Source organism: Herpailurus yagouaroundi, unplaced genomic scaffold (genome assembly GCF_014898765.1).
Source record: "Herpailurus yagouaroundi ecotype Mexico unplaced genomic scaffold, PumYag 29, whole genome shotgun sequence".
NCBI classification, from domain to species: Eukaryota; Metazoa; Chordata; class Mammalia; order Carnivora; family Felidae; genus Herpailurus; species Herpailurus yagouaroundi.
In genome coordinates, this window is record NW_024412377.1 from 12,801,037 (window position 1) to 12,826,438 (window position 25,402).

Genomic DNA, 25,402 nt, shown 5'->3' on the forward strand with positions numbered 1-25,402 from the left:
TCCTTTTCCTTCCTCTTTATTCCATCAGAGTCAACTAATGCTCTTCCAGAGAGTCACTGAGTTATCATCAGCTCTCCAGGCAGACACTATTCCACGAGGCAGACACTTGCCAAATGATTTCCTGCCTATCATTAGGAACGAACTTTCGGGGACGTTTAGCTGTTAGGGAGAGAGTGGTTTATGTATTCGTGCACTCTACCCTTCTCTTGAACCACCATTGAGCAAGTCTGTTTTCATTGGTGACCAAATCTAGCACTGGGCTCGCCTACCTCATGAATGATTCCAGATCTATTAAAGGAAACACTAAGTGCACGGAAGCCACTATCTGTAACAGAATTTTGCCAATACGCCTGTTGGATGGGAAAAGATTTTATACAGGAGTGCAAAAACCTGCAAGTGGAAAAGGAAATAAGATTATTAAGGGGCGCCTGGGTGGCTCAGTCGGTTGAGCGTCCGACTTCAGCTCGGGTCACGATCTCGCGGTTCATGGATTCGAGCCCCGCGTCAGGCTCTGGGCTGATGGCTCAGAGCCTGGAGCCTGTTTCCGATTCTGTGTCTCCCTCTCTCTCTGCCCCTCCCCCGTTCATGCTCTGTCTCTCTCTGTCTCAAAAATAAATAAACATTAAAAAAAATGTTAAAAAAAAGATTATTAAACTGTGGCCTCCTTTCTGAGAACAATCTATTGCAAATCGGCTAGGCTAGGCTAGGCCACGCTCTGTTTTGCTGGGGCCATACAGTTGACAGAAATAAAGACTTTCATTTCTGTTCCCCGCGCATATTTAGTATTTAAAGATTTGGTTGAGTGGTTTGGCAAATATAATTCTAACAAAAATGAATGAAAAACTTACAACGAAACGGTTTATCATTCTCTTAATGATTCAAATGGAATGAATGAACATTTCATATTTTGAATCAAACTTAAAATATATTTTTGTATTTATACAGGATAATGAACAGATAAAGTGAGTTGTGCTCAAGCAATGAAAGTTGAAATAGCACTGGAAGTGAATGAACTCTGTTTATATATGAACCTCAGCATCATAATGTTGAGAAGACAATCGCAGAATAACATACAATATTATTTCATTTATATAAAGCTCAAAATCATTCTAGCTAAAACATTATTTAGGCAAGGAAATGATTTAAAAAAAAAAAAAAGAGATTCAGGAAAGTGGTAACCTAAGGCATGGGATGTGTGGGGTAGGTAGGGAATGTGACCAGCAGGACACATGGGAGCTTCTTGGGTATTGGTCATGTTCTATTTCTTAACTTAGATGAAGGTTACATGCAAACTTGACTTACTACTGTCCTTTAAGCTACACACACACACACACACACACACACACACACACACACAGATGTATACATACATGGCCTTTACTTGAAAATTTGTTGATACTTAAATGTATAATCATGCTTATTATTTTCATTTATTAGAATGAATAACATTCTAATGAGTATATCTCACTTCACATTCCATAGTCAAAATAAAAATGTTACTTAAGTTTTTGCCTGAGTTTATTTGTGAAGCAAACATAATATTTCTGCTAGCGAAAGCCATAAAAAATAGTTTTTGAGTAAGTTGTACTTTATAGATACTGAAACCCTGTTCTAATACTGCCTTTAGGATTCATATCTCAGAAGTGACATGACATTTCTATACAGTTTTCACTATTCTAGTAAGTAAATATCCTAAAATTGGAAAGGAGCCTAGGCTAATACTAAATTAACTAAAATAAACTAAATTATCTCTATAGAAATAATGTTATGGTGAAGTCTTCATACAGTTTAAGGTGCTTAATACATATCACAATGACTTAACTGAAAATTTTGTCTTACATTTAAGGATCTTACCTATTTTCCTAGTGGGATTCAGGTGGATATGAATAAAACTCAGTATCCATTCATCCATTACCTTATTCATTTCTTCAATTAAAAGTTATCAAGTTCCCCCTTGGTCTTACATTATACTCAGTGTGTTTGCTATTCTAAACCAACACAAACTGAGTACCCGTAGCCCTGTCCCTCTCTGTGTCTACTTGGTGAGAAGGAGGAAAAAAAAAAAAAAGAATATTCAACTTGCAAATATTTTCCATAGCCATACAAGGACACTTTTATTAAACTGCCTCCCCTTTGGAAAAAAGGCTTATGTGACAATATTTTAGGGCAATAAATTCCATGGTTATTTATATTTGTATGAACATAATAATCTTAAATAATTCCAATTGATATTTGTGAATTATTGTTACAATCACAAACAGAAATGAGAAATCTATCGTGTAAAACATGAAAATATTATCTAACCAAATAGGTTGTGAAAAGAATAATAAATGAGGAAAAAATGTATAGGTTATGCTGACTAAAATTTGGTGGAAATATGTATGATTTTAAAAATATCCAAACCAAAAGCTAAGAAGAGATACCACTCCACTCTTCTTTAAATGAAACATGCACCCAGAAGAGTTACTCTCTTGGAATTTCATAATAGTTTGAAAATGTCTAGCGAGTACTCCTGAGTACCAATGGAACATACATTTCTACTGTCTTCCATTATATATAGTCTACCATTAATGGATGTCATGTCACCGAATTTCAATTTAGGTAACACAGCTACATAATGTATAACTGAATATCTAATATAGTAATAAAATTTAGAATGAAACGGGGCACTTAATGTCAGCTTTTCAAAGTCTTATTTTGCAGATGAGGAAAGTGAAACCCAAGTCTTCTCAGCTAGTTTGGGGCAGAGTCATGACCTGTGGCCAAGACTCCTGATTTCCAGTAATTCTTGTTCCTTTAAAACATGTGCCCTCTTCAAAGACTGGGTAAATCCAGTGACCTCCCTTGAAGAGACGACATGTAATTTAGAACAAGGAGGAACATTCTATGTTCCCCCTCACTCTTTTCCAGAGTAGAGAGGAATGAGGTGTGACTGACCAATATCAACACGGCATCGTGAGGACCCACCCTTTCCAGGAAAAAAGAACACTTCCTGTGCAGAATCCAAATACTTAGCAGAGACTAAGATTCATGCTTAGCGGTTGGCTGATGTTTGAACACAGATGATGTACACGTACACACAGAGTTGCTACATAATGAAACTCTAGGTTTTCCTGGAGAGCCTCATCTGGAAAACACATGGCCAGAGAAAGGATCTCCTGTGAATATTGGATGATGCTGGGGAAACAGATCTTTTACATGGTGTGTGGCTGTCTTCCCACCATCCTTGGCGCTGATCAGCACGCAAGGTAAGGCCCAACTAACAAAAACAGAGGTTTAAAAACAATTTGAGGCTTTACTGAATTCTTAACCCAAGAGTGTAAGTCTTCTAAGATTGAAGCTCATCCGAGGGAGCAAATTAATTACCAATGGCTTCAGTATAAGATTCCAGGGTTTATCTCTTTCCCCTTTAGTTTGAGAGAGAACATGCATTTTCCAGTAAGGTTCCTTGGTCCTTCCTCCCCAGCCCCCACCTGACCCCCAGCTGTCTTCCAGCTTTCTCTGTCACTCATGCCCCCCTTAAGGAGTGAACCTGCTGCATGTTCCAGCCACAAGATAAGGATCAGTTAAGAGTCCCTCCCTCATGACCGTTCTCCCCAGCTTCCCATCCTCTTGGTGGATCCAGTTCGAGTGGCTTCCCTGTCCCCTCATGGCTTTCAGATGGGCTTTGTCCAAGGATCTGCAGACGTGCAGTGCTTTCAAGAAAAGGTACCCAAGCTAAGGCCCTGGCAGATTCCATTTAGTTACCATCTCCTTCCAAATAACAAAAACTAAAGGGCGGATTTTTAACAAAGGACATTCTGCATGGGCAAGGTAAGCAATTATTTGCCAAAGAACCCTAAGCCAGGTGAAGGGCTTTCTCAGCAGCTGAAGAATTTATGGATTTACCTGCCTGCGAAAGTCTAAGGAGAATAAAAATGAGGAAGATGGCTCCTTAGACAAGCAGCCTCACTTTGTCACAGAAGGGAGCTGAAGCTTCCTAGTAGAATTTAAAGCCAATATCCTTCTTCCTGCCCTTCTTTCTGCCTCCATATCCTTATTAGAAATCGATTAAGTATGTACATTAGGGGATCTGGCCAAATTAATCCCTTTAGACAGTTCCCACACTGAGTGTGTGTGAACCCGTAGGGCACTGTATAAATAGCAGGCCTGGGGTAAAAAGCTCAGAAATCTACATTTTTAGTAAGTGTCCCAAGTGGTTCAGAGGCAGCTATTTCTAACCCAAAGCACCACTGCAAGAAATACCCCCATGAGAAAGTTACATAGAAATCCTGGTTCAAAAACAGAGACAAGAGGAGAATTTGCTTTAGGCAAGATGAAATATTGGGGATCCAAGACCAAAGAGGCTGGAGATGGCAGGACAGAGTGTGGGGGAGTCCAGCCTGCAGAAAGAATGTTGGCCATGTACGGGGGTCCTGGTCTTCAGCTGAGGGCTATGGTACACGTGCATGAGGAGGAACACGCCATCAGAAGGGATGAGGGGGAGCAGGCTCCTGGGTCCTGGACCGGGAATCACGCCTGGTCTCACTGACCAGGGTGGAAAACCTCAGAAGTCACAGACGTCGGGTAGAATACTCAGAAGGGTCTCGCATCAGTAGCAGAATAATTAGTCTTCTCTAAAGGCTGCTCTGACCATCAAAGCCTTAAACGCAAGCTCCCAAAGGATCAAACTGATTTAAAGTAATCTCACTGTGTCATGTGTAGAAATACAAAGTGGTGAATTTTTGTTAAGAGCCGAACAACTCACATGGTCAATATATATCTCAATAAAAAATAATGTCGACATTTTGTATTAAAAGTCAAATTTGTCTCTATAGAAGTTAATGGCCACAGACATGAAATCTGAAGGCACCTGAATTTTAGAATGCAGCACACAGGTTCCTCCATTAGGGGGTTCTAGAAGACAGAAATGTGACACTCCTATGCTCTTTAAAAATAGATCGCAATTCAGTAAGAGCATGTGCTAGCAGCCGGTTTCATTTCTTCTGCCCAAAGAGTCTCTGCGCACTAGAATATATAACGCTGAACAAATGGATCTTTGGCAGAGTGCACATAACCTCTCTCTGCACCATTTCCTTTCCGTTCATTTTCCTAAACACACACGGAGTACAGGGCACGCTGTTAGACGCTGTTCCCAGCTCCGGGGTTTTAGTGATGCCTAAGGCACAGCCCCAACCAGTAAGTGAAAGTTTACATGGGACCCCAAAATAATCAGACACACACACAGACACACACACACACACACACACACACACACACACACACACGACACAGAAAACTCACCTTTACAAAATGATATTTACTTGCATCTAGGGCCATTGGGGAGAAAAACAGAACTTAAAACACAGCTGGGGATTGGATGAGCAAGGAGAATCTAAGACTGCCTTTCCATTAGTGTATAGTTTACAGGACAATGGATCTTTCTAGCATATTCCAGGGAGCTTAAGTCAAAATATTTTTTATAACTGGAAGTTATTTTTCTAAAGCAAAAAAAAAAAAAAAATAGATTTCTTAATATCTCAAACTTGAAATTCCTTCACATATTTCTGGAGTTCCTTCACATATTTAGGGTTGAGGAGGTCGCTAGCAACGAGACACAGGCGAGGAAACCCAGGGTGGGTGGAGAGACGGAGAAGGGACAGGGAGCCAGGGTGGGGGCATGCTTGCTTGCATGAATGCTTCCCAATGGTCTGGTTTTGGTTCTTGATTCTGTCAGGCCCAAGAGAAAGGCCCGAGGCAAAGCCATCCATGGACATCCCTCTGTGGAAGCCAAGGCCCTTCTGCCTTAGGCTGACTTCAGTTTGGTTTCTGGCATTTTCAACACAACATAAAGTGCCATATATTTCAGTAGGAGCGGTGGAGAAGTAGACTATATTTTAAATTATAAGGCAGAAGCAACAATCTCAAAAGAGTTATGGAATGAGATTACAGAGTTCTGTCTTACAGCGGAGGACACTGAGGCCTAGACACATTAACTCCCTTGCTCAAGGTCACAGAACTAATCCCCAATGGAAGAGGCCCCCACTGCATGAAACTGAGAATGCTCCTAATGTGCAGTGAGATGCAGGAAGAACACTCTGGACTGGAAGACAGGGGTCATTGCAAAGATGAGGAGGAAACAACAGTAGAGGAGTAACAAGCGAAGGATCTGGAACCCCTAAATGCCAAGCCGCCGAAATAAAACTTCTGAAACGCAGCTCTGGTTCCCAGGTGAAACTGAGGACCCAGGGGTTCAGATGCCTGTCTTCCGTCTCCACCATGTCAGCTGTTTCTAGTTCAGGTCCCACAGAGTGATTCCACAGCGTGTGGCAATGGTGACCATGTCCGCAGTTACCACGCGCTGAGCATTCCTGGGCCAGACTCTCAGGTGTTAAGCACTCTGTGCATTTCCCACTGGGTCCTCTCCACCTGAGCCCCAGCCCGGCCGCCATCAGTACCACACCTGCAAGGTAGGGACTGGAGGGCCTCCAACGTCTAGTTTACCCAAGAGACAGCAGGGGGACAAGGGGTAGCAACCTGCCAGAGTCCCTGTTGCGGACAGCGATGGCATCTTCTCACATGAGAAGGGTCTTTGGCAGCAATTTTCAATTGTAATTTATGTTTGTCAGGTTGGCTTCCCCATTAGACTTTCAATTCCATAAAGGAATTCACAGGCACGGCTCTGTCTTCGGCAGCTAACAGAGCTTGACATCTATGAGGCAATAAAACATTGAATGAACGGGTGTACGCAATAAATGCAAATTAAGATGAAAAAAGAGTATCAAATGTAGTCAGCGGTGGTTATTTAGCGACACCGTGCATGCTTTTTATGGACTTATCTTAATGCTTCTATACCTGACAGAGCAGCAACAATTAGCATGCATTCCCTTAGACACATAAAAATATACAAAATAATCGACAAAAAGCCCTAAAAATTTAGAAACCAACTTTCATTTATATGGAATAGTTTTCGATTCTTTTTCTTGCAAACGGAGAAGTTCATTGTTCCTGCAATGGACAGTTCTTGCAAACTGTCTTCAAAATTAGGCAATTAGGGGAAGTATGTCTCCTTTATTCCAAGAAGCATTCTAAACTGGAAATCAGTGGTGTGTGTAGAATTCCTCCTGGCAAAACGCGGGTCCTAATGTTTGACTTCTCCATGGGGATCCTTGAATCCATGAGCGCCTCCTGCAGACACGACCCTCACAGGACTCGAGAGCATTTGTGACACCCACGGACTATAGGACTGGGACCCTGTCAACTTGAGTGGACCAGAATGCCAAGATCAACAAATATCCAACCTCCACGTGGGACAGAGGAAAAGGAGTCCCTTTTTTGTTTTTGTTGGGCAACCTCAAGTCACTGGAGAACATTTTCGGATACTGTTATTCTCTCTCTCTCTCTCTCTCTCTCTCTCTCTCTCTCTCTCTCTCACACACACACACACACACACACACACACACACACACATTTCTAATCACTTTTTAGATTTTCCACATCTCCAGGAACTCACACTGCAATACTCACCTCCAAAGATGGATAGAAGGATTCTGTCGCACTACCTCTGGAGAATATGCCTTATTTCACATTCTTTGATTTTATTTCTATTCATAGGAGTTACAAATGGAAGCCAAACAATATTTTTCGGGAAGTTGACTACGTCAGTATCCCTTATCGGCAAACTTTTTAAAAAGGATCAGTTAGAGCCTAAATTGTCCCCTACCAACCATGACATACGGCTGCTTCTACCATCACACCTATAAATACGCCTTGGCCGCGAGCCCAATGTAGCTTTTCATTCTCGGCTAGTGACTAACGGTCTCATGCTCTCTGCTGTAGAGAACATCTGTTGATGTTAATTCCTGTCAAATTTTTCTTAGAAAGGTCAGTCAATATCCAGTTACAGATTTTAACATTTCTTAGTGCAACGTGTTAGAATTTTTCTGAATCCCGTGGATACATAATATGTTCCTCCGCGTGCATGCGTGTTCGCATGAGTGTGTGTAGGCAGAGAAACAAAATAGAAACAGAGATCTGTTTCTCTGCACAAACACTCACAGAATTAGAGCCGTGACAAAGCAAATAAGATGTGTCAACCAGAGGATTAAGTAAGCAAACACGAGATTAAGAAATTACATAGCACTCAATTTGAAACCTGCACTTTCTCAGACCAATTAGCCACGTGAGCATCTCCTCGCGAGGCCAGGGACCAGGAGGCGCCACCGGAGTGCCGGCTTCTTGTGGCCCGAGACGCTGAGCCTCACCTTCCTTGGGGCAACATAGTGTTCTGTTTGGGGCTCTCTTTTTATACCAAGTTTCAAACGAGTCAGAGATGAGTCACTTTGTGAAAATATCCCTTTCCCCTTCCAGATCAATCCTTTTTGTTGTTGTTGTTGTTTATTTATTTTTGAGAGAGAGACAGAGAGGCAGAGAGAGAGAATCCCAAGCAGGCTCCACACTGTCAGCACAGAGCCTGACGCGGGGCTCGAACTCACGAATCGTGAGAGCATGATCTGCGTCACCCAGGCATCCGCCCACCCCCATCAGTGATAATCTGGAAGGCTGGCACTCAACCTCCATCACTCAACTTCTTGTGTTATTCTGGTTTCTATGAACAGATGCCAGTCCGACATTATTTTTCAGGGTTTTCAATTTTGTTAACTTTTCAACAAGTAGACTTTCAGCAGGCCGGGCGAGAACAAGTGAAATTCCATTACTAGCTCCGAACAAGCACCCACTTGACACAGGCACGAGATTAAACACCCTTTCATTCGTGAATGCCAAGATTTGCTTCAATCACGAGCCCTGGGGGAAGAAAAGGTTCTACTTTAACCCCAAAGGGCGAATAATAGCTGGGATTCAAGAAACATTCCTCAAGGAAAACAGAAACTGTGATGGAGAGGTGAGTTTGCTAATTCAGATAAACGCCTTTCTTTGCATTCTACTCATGACTCACAATTTCCAGCGAAGTATAATCCAGAATCTGCCGCTGGAGTCAAAAGTTAATATCCCTCCTGTTTCTTTCGCTTTTGGCAGAGTTATAGGAAACGAAAATTTCTGTGACAATACAAAAGAACACATTTCTTACAGTGCAAAGACTGTCATTAACAACAGAGCTCCGAGTTTTGTTTTCCAGAGACCTTACCCGCTGCACTGGGCCTGAATACACAGGTACGAGCCAAATAGACTGAATGATCAAGTTCCGCCCAAGTGCTTTTGTGATGAAGGCCAATTAAAATTAATTTTGCTTGCATAATTCGTTGTCAGTCCTTGTGAAAGAGGGGCCTACCCTGGAATGTGGCGAACCTGGAGTGACCATCAGTCACTGAGATACTTGTTCAAAGTGTTGGGCTGTTAAATTATGGGCCACATTCCCACCTCAGTCCTTTTATTTATTTTTTTTAATGTTTATTTATTTTTGAGAGAGAGAGAGTAAGGGAGGAGCAGAGAGAAAGGGGGACAGAGGATCTGAAGCAGGCTCTGTGCTGACGGCAGACAGCCTGAGGCGGAGCTCGAACCCACAAACCACAAGACCACAACCTGAGCGGAAATTGGATGTTTAACCGATGGAGGCACCCAGGCACGACCTCCCCGCCCCCACCTCAGTCCTTTAAAAGAATACATCTTTCACTTACCTTCATTTTTAAGTCAGCCACTGGATGACATCAGTGGCTTTTAAAGGAACACACCACCAAGAGGATCATTCTTATCAGTCATAGAAAAAATAAGAATCTCATTATGATTTTTTTTTAAACTTACTTATTTAAGTAATCTCTACACCTCATGTGGGGCTTGAGTTCATGACCCCGAGATCAAGAGTCACATGCTCTACCAACTGAGCCAGCCAGGCACCCCAAGAATCTCATTATGATCTTTCTTTTAAATGTTTATTTTGAGAGGGAGGGGGGTAGGGGCAGAGAGAGAGGGAGAGAGAGAGAATCCCAAGCAGGCTCCATGCTGTCAGTGCAGAGCCACACCCTGGGCTCAGACTCATGAACCATGAGACCATGACCTGAGTTGAAATTGAGTTGGACACCCAACCGACTGAGCCACCCGGGCGCCCCTCACTAGGCCGTCTTAATGCTTGCTAAACCTTCAATCTTCTTCCCTCAAGAGCAGATTTTGAGAACAAGCTATTGTGTGACTACTGTGCGCGTTCACGGTAAAATAGTAGAACGCAGTACTCAACGATAGCACGCAAGGAAGACGGGTACGTGTTTGGGGGCGTGGAAGGCACCGACCAGAAAGAGGATGGTGGAGGTTACCTTCCTGACATGCTGTTGGATCTGGAAAGAATGTCTGTGACGCAGAGGGATGTGTTAGAGAAAAGGCAGAAGTGGATAATGGCACACGAAATGTGTTATTCTGGAGGTGTCTTTGCCCCCGGGAGGCTGTGCAGTGGCTGACGGTATGGAGTGGGGACAGACCTCAAAGAAGTTATTGCTCCAACTGACAGGCTCCCTGGGAAAACAAAATGGTAACAATGAATGAATCCAACCTGTATGATTTAGAGAGCGTTTCTGTGGGAATGCATTTCCCCTACTTTCTCCTACACATGAACTCGCAATAGGAATTCAGCAAATGATGAACTGAAAAGGAGTTGCCCTGTGATGTATCTCTAAATGAACAGCCATCAGATGATCGTCTTTGTGTCTTTTATGTATAAAAACTTAAAGAGGTCCCCAAAACAGCTACTGAAAGAGTTCCTCCAATACTTCATTTTCACTCACATTATTAATTTGCTCAGGAAACCTTAGCTTTAAAAATTACCCTTCTCTCGTGAGATGTAATTAAGTGCAAATAAATGAGATTCGAATGCCAGCGAGCTGTCCACCCGTCTGCTCTTCATTTTTACCTACTACAGACATTTATCTCCGCCTCCAGAGTTCAAGTTTCTGTCTGGTGTTCAGGAGAAGCTGATGGTGGCTATGTGTGTCTTATGTGTGGGTTGACTGCCCAGCCAGAAGGCTGGAGACCATCTGCTTGCCCAGTATTCTTGCCATTTCTAGGACATCACCTTCACAACATCAGATGTCACAGCAAAGTGACAAGTGTGTGTTCACACCTAGCACAGATCCCTCTGGCACCAGGCTATATTCATGCCCCTTACTCCTCTCACTCCAGGTCATTGTTCCCTGGATTCGCTGGTCAGCAAAAGGTATGGCACAGTTGACTGTCATTCCATTTTCTTCTTCTTCTTCTTCTTCTTCTTCTTCTTCTTCTTCTTCTTCTTATTCCATTTTCTGCTTGTCCTTTATAATTTAAGTATGTGAAGTAGACTTGATAAGATCCTTGAGCAAGATGAAACAGCTCTTTGATCAACCTCCATCATTTACTTTTCCTATGGGACAACTGTCTAGAACCACAAGGACAAAACAGCTGGGAAGCAGCATGTAACTGGGCCTGGACGTTCCAAGGGCGTCTCCACCCAGCTAAGTAGATTAATTAAGTGGTGCTAAACATTTCATGCTGGCCTACTCCGGAGCTCATAACCTTAAGCCATAGCCATAAAGGTAATGAGTCCTCAGGGAACTCACCACAGCCAAGATGGCACCCAAGGAGCCAGATGGCCAAAGAAAATCACCTGCGACTCTGACCACCACAAAGACTATTTTAAACAAACAACATGCAATGAAAGACACAGACATAGATAGGTGCTTTAATCACTGCCTTAAAAGATATTCTGTGAAAGATGTTCTATATTTTCATCAGAACTGAATCTATCATGCACATTCTTCTCGTTATTTTCTAGCTCATGTGACCATAATGCATTTTCAAGAAATGGGAAAAAACGGCTCATCAAAATGCTGGGTTCTATAGAAACGAATTGTTTTTAAAGAAAAATATGTGCCATTGCTCCTCGTGTTCTAAACAAAAAAGGGCCCTGTCCCTTCTAATTTATGTCATCTTTAACAAAACTATCCAGATCCAACACGGTCTGGGTGACCTCTCTACATATCATAGCCAGCAAACACCTCAGATGCCAAGTATATGATTAGGTTAAGGTAAAAATTAAGTTCGCCTTGAATATATAGCCGGAAAGGCCAAGAATGAATCAACTCTGCCAATTCTGTTATGTATCAACTCTTCAGAATCACAAGAGCAAAGGAAATTGGCATTCCTTTAACAAACTGTGCTAAAGAATGCAGGGATGTAACAACACGCAGATCAGTGACAGGGCAACCACAGAGGCCCCTGGGAGGCCCGACTCCTCTACGGAAGAACTCGGGTTTCTTGGGATTTCTTTTGGGATCATGCCCAGCTCTGAAACACCTCTGGAAATCAGACAGTCCATGGACACTAGTTGGAGTACTGCTGGATGGGATAATCAACGCCTTCTGTTCAAGGATTTGAAACTCCAGAAGGTATCTATCTGTTCATTCACAAAAACTCTGAATAAGTCCTCTACTGCTATTAAACAAACATTTACGTTCTCACATGAGGAATATACTCAGAAATTTGTATTAACTTGAGAGAGGACTATTTGAGGCTGGCACTATCCCTTAAAACGTCCCTAGTGATACCGATGAGAAAAGGAACCTTCTAGACAGACAGTGGCTGGCTATCAGTGACACTCCAAGTACTAATGTCAAAGTGCCAGATCAGGCCAAAAAGGCTTCCCAGCAAACATGCCTCCTAATAAGCTGAGAAAGGCCTAGTCTAGTTCCATTTTCTGAGGCTGTGAGGATATGTTAAATGTTTATGGTCTTGCAATGGAGAAACTGAAAGCCATATAAGGAATTTTGTCCTTCCTTTACAATGGCTCACTGATTTCCAGGCGCTCAGATGCCCTGCTGGCCTGCCTTCTGCAGACTCAGTCAGCTTGACCTGTGAGGGTGGCTTACACGCTGCAGACTTCAATTTCTTTTGCAGAGTCAGTAAAACATACAACTAGAAATTCTGTGTTTGGTCCAAGCAGGAAACTATGATTTCCTTGGAAACATGTTGCTGGAGATTCCAGAGATGGGGTTAGAATGTAAAGGCAGGAGCACCTGGGTGGCTCAGTCAGTTGACTCAGGTCATGGTCTCGTGGTTCCTGAGTTGGAGGCCCGCGTCGGGCTGTGTGCTATAGCTCAGCGTATGGAATCTGCTTCAGATTCTGTGTCTCGCTCTCTCTTTCTGTCTCTCCCCTACTTACACTCTGTCTCTCTTTCTCAAAAATGAATAAATGTTAAAAAGGAGACGAGGAGGAGGAGGAGGAAGAATGTAAAGGCAAATTGACCAAAACCAGTGGGTGCTGTAAACCTCAGGCCCTAATTACCTGGGAGTGCTTAAATATTCCTTTCTCAGCTTTGCATCATGGGATTTACAAAGGCTATCATATCCCATCCTTATGTGTTGCAAACAGTGGTCACTTTCAAGCCGGTCTTTCAGGATTAGGTAACGTCTTCCTTCCCTTCTCTAGGATGGTATAGGTTATATATTAATTCTAAACCATTTAACAAGAAGTTCATATGACTATTCTTAGACTCAGGGTACAGCTTGGATGCTCCCTGGGGACTGACATCCAAGCAGTATACTCTTGGGGATTCAACTCAGTCCAATAAATATTAGCTCGCCTATATGTGCTGGGGGGGGGGTTACAAAATTACCAAATGAGTTAGGGCTTGAAACAAAGATTGGTGTTCTTGCATAAAACACATCCCCATGAATGAACCATGATTTCTCGTTTCATTTATTTAAAGAGGCCCAAACATTTAATGACAAATCGAACAACTCACATAAAGGATCATTCCACATTTCTATGCCCATCGCCCACCAACCTTTTTAGTTGTTTGTTTGTCCGCTTTTTTAAAAAGGCTGGATTAGCAACTTCTCTTCCTCTCTCAAATGCATTCACCTTAGTTTTCATAGAGGTAAACAGTCATATGGATGAGGATGTAAGTTCACCTATCCTATCAAATGTCAAAATGACAATGGTTTCAACGGGAGCAATGTCATTTCTCCCTCATATACTGCAGGGCATAGTGGTCCGGGGCTGATGTGGGATCTCCATGACGTTCACGACCCAAGCTATTTGCATCTTTTTGCTCAGATACTCTCAACATCGCATGGTCCAAGGCCATTAACTGCAGCGCCTGCCACGCCATCCACGTTGTAGCCACCAGGAAGGGGAGAGGGAAGCGGAGAGCACTCCTTTCCTAAAGGTCATGCCTACAAGAGGCATGCGAAGCTTCCGCTCACCTCCTGCTGGCTGGAACACAGCTACATGGCCATACGTAGCTGCAAGAGAGCCCAGGAAACGTAATTCAATGACTGGTGGTATCATTCGACTAAAACCTGGGATGCTATTTCCAGAGAAAGGGAAACTGGGTATTTGGGAACACCCGGCAGAATCTCCTACAATACTCCTTTGATTTTTATTTTATCAACTTACCTAACTTGTAATTGAGAAATTATGCAATTACAATAGCATTAAGAGACTGGAGAATAAACACACTGAGTTGCTAAGAACACAACTCAAACGGTGGAAGCAAGTGAACAGTAGACAAACATTTTCTGTAAAGGGCCAGAGAGCAACTCTGTCATTAAAGCATGGGGAAAGCCAAAGACAACATGCAAATGACAGAGCGTGGTTGTGTTCTGCCAACACGTGACCTACAAAAACAGGCTGCAGTGTGGACGTGACCCGTGAGCTGCGCCAGTCTGCCAGGTTCAGGGCGTCAGGGGCCTGAGCCGTGCAGCTACGCGGCAGTGATGGAAGCCGTCGATGAACTCAGCCAGCTAACTGGGAACTGTGCAGAGAACTTGGGCTACAAGAACACCTCCCATGTATCGTGCATGCACCAAGTGCTAGGAAGTGCAATAAGGAGTTTCATTACGTTCTCTCTAATCCTCACTTCAATCTGATAAGGGGGGCAGGATACCCCCATTTTCCAGAAAGCTGACACGGCCAAGAACGGGCAGCACCAGGATCAAAACCCAGGTCTTGCTGGCTCCAACCCGCCCGCCTTGCAAGCCACCGGACAGCAGTGAGATGCAAGATAGCCCTCCTGTTAATAATAAATGAAATAGAAGCACACGATTTCTTGTATCACTGGTGAAGCTGTTACATATGCCAGATTGGACTGGAAGTATTACGGTGAGAAAAGTTTCCTTCTGATCTTAAAATAGACCTTGTTCTAGAAGTTTATCCAGGTTTTAGCAAAGAGACATCTCACCCTCAGGTTCTTCCCAGGTAAAGCTGCTAAGGTCTCAAACTTTAGAACGTTGTTAACTAACGGGAAGGAAAAAGTCAAAGTGCCATCAACAGTCTTGAAAGCTTTTAGAGTCTTTCAAAATTTATCTAAATTAACACAGACCACTGTTACAGCCATACTCCCCATCCACACCCTGACCCCCTGTGCTTCACTCACACAACTGCTCTGCCCTCCCCGAGGCATGACGGACCACACTGATCTGGCATAACACTCTTTCCAGAACTTTCCTGACCAGGACTCCCAATCCTTATCAAAACTCCAGGCACCCTTTCCAGTTCACAGGAGCTGGCATGAGACAATAAAGACTTGTGCCATCAAATCTTCAACACTTGCCTCAACAGCTCCCCACTTTCCCCTCTGCTGTTCCCAAAAAGGGATTATCAGTTACTTCTCTTCTCGTCAGTGCCAATGTTGGCTGTGTCTTACTTTACTGAGCACATCTCTTCTTGTTTGAGCAAGCCAGTAGATTCATTCTAGGTTTATAACTTATCTACATGCGTGTTCCTTTTATAACAAAACCTACATCTCGAAATCTTCCTTAGCACAAACAAATATGCTTCTAAAAGGAAGTGTCCAAAATATCTCTGAATGGAGAAACTACGACTATTTACAATTCACGTTTGGTCCAATGACTTTGGAAGGAAATTTATCTGCCACTTATGCTACAAGCTACTCCAGAAACATTCTGTTAACGTCTGACGAAAAGGGAGCCACATTGAAACATACATATGCCACATAATTTGTGATTCCTGCCTACAGGAATAGATATGCTCTAAGCAGTAGACACTAGTAATTTCCAGAAAAATAGAAACTCGCTTACAATCTCCTCCCCTTATCTGAAAATGGAGTTTATAGGTATAATTTTTATAGAATATGAAGATGCTCCACTGATAGATGGGCTTGTTTTCTTTTCCAGAAAGAAAGGCATTTACCTACATTTCAACTAAAACACCACCATGAGAGGTCCCTGCCTGAGTCACAGAGCACTATTTGTGCACAGCTTCCTGTTCTGTTTACAGCTGGCAAGGAGGCCACATTCACCCTGGGATGATTATGTGACGCTCCCTGGGCACTGCCACACGTGTGTGGGTACCCAACTCCGGAGCACCAGTCTCCACCCTTGAGAAACAGCAACCGTACATAAGTCAGTTACCAGGGAGAGGGGACATTTGGGGGTTGGAGTCTTTCCCTAACCTCTTCCACATCAGACACTCAAAATGGCAGTCCTCTCTTCTAAGGCAAAGAATTCAGAGTGTGGCCATTCCTCCCCCAATACTGCTAAAGCCACAGAGCAACATCCTTAATAGAACTTGGTGGACTTTACCCAGTGGGTGACAATCATACCCGGGGCAGGCCAACGCCACGCAAATTTGGCTGAAGTAGGGAAGAGAGCTTGGCCTGGCTCGGAAGGCTCATGGGAGCCTCCTTCCAAGACCGTTACTTCATCTGTATCCCTAATGAGGGGATTAGCTCGTCCCTATGAAGCACGGTCACACACCTGTCCTCTTGACCACCACCTCACTTGCGCTTTCTTCCAGGGACGTCCGGGACACTCTCTACCCCCACTGTTTCCCAACTTCTGCACCAGAACACTTTGTGACCTAGACGTCGTGCCATGTGTTGCTATGTACAGGTTTTGCCAACGTGGGACTCAGGAGATGGCAGGCCGTGCGGGCGAGAGAAGGCAGTTCCCTGTGTGAAGGTCCAAGGGGAGCATGGGGATTCGAGAGACAGTGGAGGAGCGAGGGGAGGAGAGAAAATGAGGAAAAGCACAGGCAAGGGCAGATCAGGGGTAGAGCCGTAGTGTCAGACTTCCTCTCACTCACAGAAGACACTGAATGAAGGAACATTACTCTGGCCAACGAGCCAGAAGCCAAGAAGTCCCCAGGAGGCCATTTTTATTTTCCCATTCAGGGTTTACCGGTGGTTTCACAAGAACCCCTGGGAAAAAGAAGAGAAACAGTTTTAACTCACTTCTGCCTGGAGGTCTCTCCTCTGGAGCTTAGGATGCCTCCTATTAGCCATTCTTACTGGGTTGCCAAGCGGCCCAACAGCCCCAGACACAAGCTGAAATCCCTGAATTTTAGTTGAAAGAGAAGTCTGCTGAAGAAAATGACTGATTTTCAAAGCGACCTTTCTTTCAGCACTGCCAGCTGATGCCCTATTTTCTCAAACACAAAGCTGAGGCATCGTGTTCCTGTCTCCCTGTCTCCATCCCTTGACGAGCCTCTTCTAGAACTGAATAGCTTTTTGTCTCCTGGTCCAAGTTAAGAACGAGGCAGATGGAACTCTTAATTTCCGGTTTCTTCATATATGTGTGTATCATTAATTTGTGTCTGGCAGAGGCCACCCTCTTGGTAACTACTGTGCCTCACCCCCGCTCACGAAAGATTTGGGGTTACTGATAGAAGTACACAGAAAACAAGAGATGCCCTTGGACAATATGATGCACCTTCATCCAGGAGATGCGACCCCACACAGCCTGGAGTCAGAGACAAAGACGGCCTCCGGGCTCGCTCGGCTGGATGCCTTAGTGCACAGCCTATGTGGCCATGGGGCAGGAGGGGGTGGGCTATGAGACCTGATGGGAAAGAAAATCAGCAATCCCAGGGGGAGGGGACACGTGTTCCAGAGGGTTCCGATAACTTGTTAGAGATGAGCTGTAATTTTACCTCCAAATGGCTAAATCAGAGATGGAAATACGATCGTTTGCAAGATCACAGGTGCTCACAAGCTTAAAAACAAACCACCTGGACAAAAGACACGTGCATGTCCTGAACCTCAACTTCCTCTTGTGGATACTCAGCTCAGTGAAAGATGTGTTGGGCAGACCTCCTCGCTTCCCCCAAAAGAGGTAAATACTCTCACTCGGCACATGCTCACTTGGGTTAAAGCAATCCTGGGAATCAAACACACAACCCTCACGGCCCTATTCCAAACAGAAAGAACACGCAGACCATCTAGACCTGACCAGCTAGGATTGCAGTGGGCAATTCTGCAACCATCCCTGGCCAAGCCACCACCTAGACAGAGCGGATGGCCTGCACATGTTGTGAATCCTCCATATAGGTCATGACGGGCGATCGGGATATTCACAAGGATGGGACCACAGACAGCTAAAGTGTTTTCAGTAGAGAGTGACCTATTTTATACTGCTCAAGGCAGTGTTTAACTTATGTATTACTGCTATTAACTACTTTCTGAGGACTCACAAAGGAGCCATTCGCTAAACTAAATATTTAGTGTGGGTTACCATATTTGATCCATAAAACAAACCTATAAAGTAAGCATTATTATCCCCACTTTACTGATAAAGTAAGAGGTTAAGCAACTTGCCCAAGGTCACCAAGCTAGTAAATGGTGAGCCTGGGACCAGTAGCCAGGATTGAAAAAAGTTTTGCATAATTCCAAGACCATGCCTATAGGCACTCTACAGACTGGTTAAAATAGTTGAGTGCTTATGCCTAAAGATATGAGCTTCAGCTGATTGGAAAGCTATTCTATACAAGTAAGTATATTCATCAAGAAACAAGACCACTGGACTCCTCTGTTAGGAAGAAATGTCACTGGTTTGTGATTCTGTTAAGGGGCCAGATAAACAGCTTCACCATAGATATCTTCTCAAGTGAGAAATGATACATATTTCATAAATATTAAGTAAACATTTTTTTTCCTTTTTACAAGTTTTAAAATAAAGCCCCCAAATTTTTTGACGTTCTTCCCAAGAAGTGAGGTCCACTTCCTCTCTCTTGAACTCTAGATCCCTTGGTTGCTTGACCAACAGGGCATGGTGGAAATGTTTCTGGGTCCAGTCCTCAGGAAACTGGCAGCTCGTATTTCACACACTTTGATCAAACAATCCCGAAATTAGAAAAAAATTAAGTGGTATACATCACTCAGGTTTTCATGACAAAATAACGTTCAATAGTATAGTTATAATAGGTATGGAAAAATCCAAAGATGAGAATATTTTGCAGGCATTAAAAAATGCTTCCCAATATATGCCACTGGGGAAATGCCCATGGGGGGAAAAAAAACAGTCTACAAAATTGCACATTATCTTATACGATTACAGTAACTATGCCAAGAAAATCCGTCCAAAGTGCTACAAAATAAAACCTAATAGGATTTTTTAGAGTCATAAGACTACAGACAATCCTTTCATCTTTTTATTCATTTTTCCCCATGCTATTTTTATTTCCCCACACGAAAAGTTATAACATTTGCACCCAACACACTTCCTTGGGACCCAGACGTACACAGTGAAGAGACAGACGCAGGAAGACAACTGAATGGCTCTTGCCACAGATCTGCTCATGAGGGGACAGAAGGCTGGGAGTAAGCAAAGCTGACACAATGGGCTCCTCCTTTGTCAGGAGAGCCCTGGGACACATCTCTCCACGCCCCACCACGCAGCACCTGGGCCAGCATCTGAAGCCAGGGACCTTGATCACATTTGGGGGATGGCAAAGAATGTCCCCCCGTGTTTGTAAAATAGAAATCGGCTTTCACAGGAGCTTGATTAGCAGAAGCTTTGGTGGTCGGGGGGGGGGGGGGGGGGCGGTGCTTCAAAGTTTGGAGAAGGGTGCTGCCCGTTAACGGGCGATCAAGAGACCTCACACACAACCAACCCACGTTGCAACAAGGACAGACTGCGTTGTTCCCCATGTTCTTAATCAATTTCAAATATTAGCCCAGCTGGGTCAAAGCAGGATTTCACAAGTGGTAAACATTTTCTATGCCTGAGAGAGATTTTCCATGACTGTATTGGAAGATGGAAGAGAACTGAATCACTAATTCCTTCAACAAACCTTTACTGAACACCTCATATTCCCGGGGAATATAAACGAGGGGGAAACAGCACAGTTAGAACTCAACACTAACTCTTACATCAGCCCCCAATCACTTTGTGTGCTGGTGTCGACCCGCTCCAGCTTGCGAGAACCAATTTTGGGCATCTTTTCCCAATTCCACTTTTGGTGACCTCAGGTGGGTGGCCTCACAAGGGATCAACAAATGCTTAAAGATCAGAGCCTCCCCTCCCCCATCCCCCCACCCCAAGAGCCGGATGTTAAACATCAACCAGCAGGGCATTCCCAGCAAGGCTCAATGAGGGGCTCTTTCATACTTCTGTCACTCACTTCCCACTACTCTCTCCTTCGTCCTTGTGTGCCAACCATACTGCCCTTTCTGAACATCAAGCCCACCCAGTGCCTCACCACCATCTAAATATCTGTGTCTAACTTCACAGGCTCGGTCCGCTGCTTGCCTTCAAACAGCAACGCCTTCGCTTAACTGCTGTGCGAACCAGTCCAGCACAAGGCAGCATGATCTGAGAGCAATCGAAATTGCTATTACACAGTTACGGTTTTAGAGGCTCAGTGGCCTTCTTCAATCAAATTTTTAAGGCTTTATTATGTCATATGATGAGTCAAATAACAATGCTTCAGAGAGTCCCCTGTGAGAAGCCAATATTTTGTTTCCTAATCGCTAAAAATGCACATTGTCCTTTTGATGACATTCCACTTACTGGATAAGGATTAGGTCTGAATAAAACATAAGCAGATGCTTCTGGACAATCTACCTGGGATCTTCAAGGGGCCGTCCTATCAGTGAGCTTTCCTTGTCCCATGGTTAGCAAGATACTAGTCACCCTTCTTTACCAGGGATTTATGAGCTACTTGTGCAAATAAAATGACGCTGGAACCTGTCACACACTCAGAGCCCACCCCACTGGGTCAGACTCTATCTGAAGTTGCTCTCTTCTGGGGCGCCTGGGTGGCTCAGTCGGTTACACGTCCAAGTTTGGCTTAGGTCATGATTTCACGGTTCGGTGTCTGAACCCCGCCATCAGGCTCTCTCTCCTGTCCGTGTGAGTCCGCTTCGGATCGTTGTCCCCCTCACCCCCCTCTGCCCCTGCCCCGCTCGTGTGCGCACACTCTCTTTCTCAAAAATAAACATACATACATACATACATACATACATACATACATACATACAGTTGCCCTCTTTCTGTGGAAGGTAGAGCCCCTAAGTCCCAGCACCTGGGACAGGGCTCTAGCATCACGCAGGGGACCCGAGGGTGACCACAAACTACTTTCATAAATAGTGCTGTCTTTAACCTCCAATAGATCAACCTGTATCCTTGGATTTTCTTGATGTCTGATTTATACTGATTTCTGAAATACTGATCTGGCTAATTCCCAACTTATGAAGCTGTGATGTTCCAAACATTAGCATTTTTTACATGTCAGAATCCATGCTTCATGAGAAGTTACACATGGCTCGGAGGCTCTCAGGCCAATTCACAAAAGCGTATTACCTGATAACGTCGCTGAAGAACACAGATGGCCCCGTATCCCAATCCCCTTGCTCCAAACCCCTTAATGAATCCTCACCTCTCTAAATAACATCCAGCCTCCTGCCTCACCCAGCCTCAGCCTCTTTCCTATGCACTGGCCCCCATCCCTGCGCCCCCCCGTTCCTAGCAGGCATCACTGTGCTCCCCTCTCAGGGTCAGTGCTTGTGCTGGGTCTGCCTCCCGGACTGCGCTCTCCCCACACCCCACATGACTGGCTCCTTCAGATCTCAGCTCAAGGACACCCCCTTGGAGAGGCTTTCGTGTAAGTGCTCTTTCCCCATCACACACACCAAGCATTCCCCCACATTACTGCTAAGACAATTTTTAGCCCTTAGTATCTAAAATACTCTTTCCTGGGGTGCCTGGGGGGCTCAGTCGGTTAAGTGTCCGACTCTCGATTTCGGCTCAGGTCCCGATCTCATGGTTTCGTGGGTTCGAGCCCTGCGTCGGGCTCCGCCTCACAGAGCCTGCTTGGGATTCTCTGTCTCCCTCTTTCTCTGCCCCTCCTCCCCTGCTCATGCTCTGTCTCTCTCAAATAATTAAAAAAAAATATATATATATATATATATATATATATATATTCTTTCCTTATTTGTTTTAACTTGTTTAGTGTCTGTCTCCCCCATTCAGACAGTATGTCCTGTGAAAGCGGGGGCCTAACTCATCACCCTGTCACCTGGCACAGGAAGTGGCCTCGATGCAGCACTTAGACACATACAGAGTGACCCACGGATCTCCTGTGGGAAGTGCTCCTATGATAAGGCACGTTGAGTGCTCAGTCTTGGTAGCCTAGGGTCCATCCCCCTTCCTGGCAGCTGGAATAGGACATGTGTCACCTACCTAAGCCTCCCCCCTCCCCATTGCTAAAGACACCTGAGGGGCTACGCTGCTGCCTCCACGATGGAGACCAAAATGAGGTGGGGCAGGAAACCGTGGAGGGCTGGGCCTCTGGCCAGACTGTAATTTTCCTCACATTTCTTGATCCTGTTTCCCTGGTTACCGCCCCCACGTTTTTTCCTTCTCCTCTGGCACCAAGTGCTTCCTGCCTGGGTGTCTGCCTTCCTTACCCTGCTTCGGAATGGCACCTTTCACACCCTCTCCCCTCATCTCCTGACCTTGACACTGGCATGGAGGGTCTGTGGAAGCTCTCACCAAGAGCGTCTATTTCGGGGAACGAGATAAACAGCAAGGAGGAGGAGGGTCTCTCCTCTGCCCCTTCCCCTCCCAGGCACGTGTGCTCACATTTGTCCGTTTGGTGAAACAAGACGGTACCTTGGGAGCCCGTGGACCCTCCGTGCAGACGGCGGTCGGGCCCGGTGTGCCTGGAGCTCCGCAGCGTTTGGTTTCCGCCGATTTCCAAGACTAAATGCAGATTTAGCTCACTGCCTGTTACAAACACTGCCTGTTACAATTCGGGTCGCCAAATTGCAAAATGGGACGAAAGTAACACGAAAAGAGCCTGACTGTGAAATTCAACCGGAACCGGCTGAACGTGAACGCTGAGAACACGTTTTGTCAGCAGCCACAAGCTGTAATAGTTATTTCTCTTTCAGACGTGGCACCAGTTAGCCAACGGCATCCAATCTCAAATGCAGCAAGAGTAAAATTCCCCCTCAAGTGTAATATTTTATTTCTGGCCTAGCTCTAAAATTTCCCCTGGCCTGGGTGCCCTTTCTCACTTTCTGCACAGATAGAGGGAAAAAAGAATGTATGAGGCAAAACAAAGTATTTTGTATAGAAAACCATTAACTGTTAAGAGCTGACATTTATCTTATCAAAATAAAAAAATTGGGTGGGGGTCCAGCACTTCAAAGGAGTGAGAAGGAGTTTCCCATTTTCAGAAAATATATTATTAGTCCTTGGTAATAGTCCTAAGAACCATTAATAGATACTTGTATGTTGTATATACTTAAGAGTCGTCTTCTCGCCTGTTTACCCTTTGTAAAAAGCAAAAGATCTTATGTTTGTTTACGTCTAAAACAGTTCATTCCAAATATGTATAATTACCAATAATTATTTACTACTTAATTTAATTGTGATAATGTTACATTTCATTAAAGGCACCTGTCCTACATTTCTGCCAAAGCTCTCCCTTTAGTTTCTGAGATGATCAGGCTGCCTAAATACTTGCTGCAGGTGTTAAAATGCTTTATAAATACATTTCATCCAACAAATATTTATTAAAAACGACTCTCCTGTGCAAAATTCTATGCAGGGAGCTAGGAGGAATGCCATGATGCAAAGAGAAAAAGATAAAGTTCTGATTTCACAAGTGTTGAAATGACATGGCAGGGGACACAGTATCAACAGATCAACCCATCATCTCAAACCTAAATTGGCATTCACACTTCTCTGAAAATGTTTTCTTAACTAGTTAGTCCATGGGCTGAATCTAGGCACTTTCCTAAATGTCATCTTTAGGTACTCGATTTACCGTCTCATTTTCTGTGGAAAGTTGTTTCATTATTAAATTAAATGTCAACTGAATGTCCCCTTTAATGTACTGGAAAAGAATGTGGAAGAAAATAAAGACTAGAAAACTAAACAGAAGCTTTTAAGGACAGGACTACACCTACACACACACACACACACACACACCCCTTATAGCCATGGCTGAAAAGGGATGGGTGTTTTGTTTTCTTTTGGCGGCCCCCCCCCCCCAGTATAGATGACACACAATGTCACATTAGTTTCAGGTGTACAACACAAGTGTGCACATTATGCTGCACCCCCCACAAGTGTAGCCACCACCTGTCTCCACACAGCACTGTTACAATACCACTGACTATTCCCTATGCTGTGCCTTTAAGGGATGCTGATCTTTAGTAGGAGGACAAAAACATATTTTGGCATTCCTGTTCCTAAAGAGTTAGCAGTTTCCACTTTTTCTGACAATAATAAGACTGTCATTTAACTCCTTTCTGTTTTTAACAGCTTTCTTTCTCCTTCCTATCTGAATCTCAATGGCCCTACTTAGCATTCCAGTGAAACCGATCCATACAAAGTTTATGAACACAGCCACGGGGCTAGAAATGGAGACTTTCACTGTGGGCACACGTCAGGCCCATATTAGCAGGAATAACTGCCTGCTTCTCTTCCTGGCTCTCCCCCTTCTTAGAGCTCAATGTTAATAAAAACACCGATACAATTAATGTACTGCATGGGGAGGGGGGGGGCGGGGGGACTGATCACATTTCCAAAGATAAGAATTATAGCAAAAAAAGGAAGTATCACCATGTCATAATTGGTATATTGGTCTAATTTTTAACCTTTAGAAGTGTTCAAACATTTTACAAAATATTCACTAGCTTAGATTTCCAACAACCATTATCTAAAGTTAAAGATCATCAAAAAATTCAAGTGGATTCCACACGGTGAAGGGGGAAACATTTTGTAAACTTTCAGGCCATGCCTTCCTCATTTAAGAAAAACACTTATTCACCTATGTTTCTCGTGTATGTTCGGTTAATTTTAGGTCTCTCTCTTCAGTTTCCTGGAATTGAGGGGTGGCACTCCTCATCTTTTTTGTTTGTTTGTTTTAAACTACTTTGAAATGAGTGATAATGCCTTTTAAAAAAGATAACTAGCAAATAAAAAAGACTCAAGAAAAAGTAAATATATATCGCAATTACCTTTGGCCTGGTCCAAAGTCGTCACCTTCAGGCATTTCTGCCCTGTATAAAAATAATGGCCGAGTGGACACGGCTGTAGCACTCGTGTGCTACAATGGCTTCTTCTCCACTCAACAGCGAGTGTCCCGGGGGAAGATCCCCAGCCTTCAAGTTCTTTCCCTTTTGAAAAAAAAAAAAAAAAATAAAAAAAAAAAGCGCTCCTCCCTTCTTCAGAAAGTAGGTGTTTACAA

The 25,402-nt window shown here is 44.0% G+C and overlaps 1 protein-coding gene across 2 annotated transcripts in view; it reads right to left on the reverse strand.

Moving 5' to 3' along the window:
- RETREG1 (reticulophagy regulator 1) overlaps positions 1 to 25,402 on the reverse strand; it is a 92,299-nt gene that overhangs the window by 10,631 nt on the left and 56,266 nt on the right. Inside the window, exon 1 of one of the 2 annotated variants that reach the window (XM_040494287.1) lies at positions 25,173 to 25,361. The exons of the other annotated variant lie outside the window; for it this stretch is intronic. Coding sequence (XP_040350221.1) covers positions 25,173 to 25,207 — 35 coding nt within the window. The 5' untranslated portion in view covers positions 25,208 to 25,361. Of the gene's footprint in view, positions 1 to 25,172; positions 25,362 to 25,402 lie in introns of those variants that run through there. 2 annotated transcript variants of the gene reach the window in all.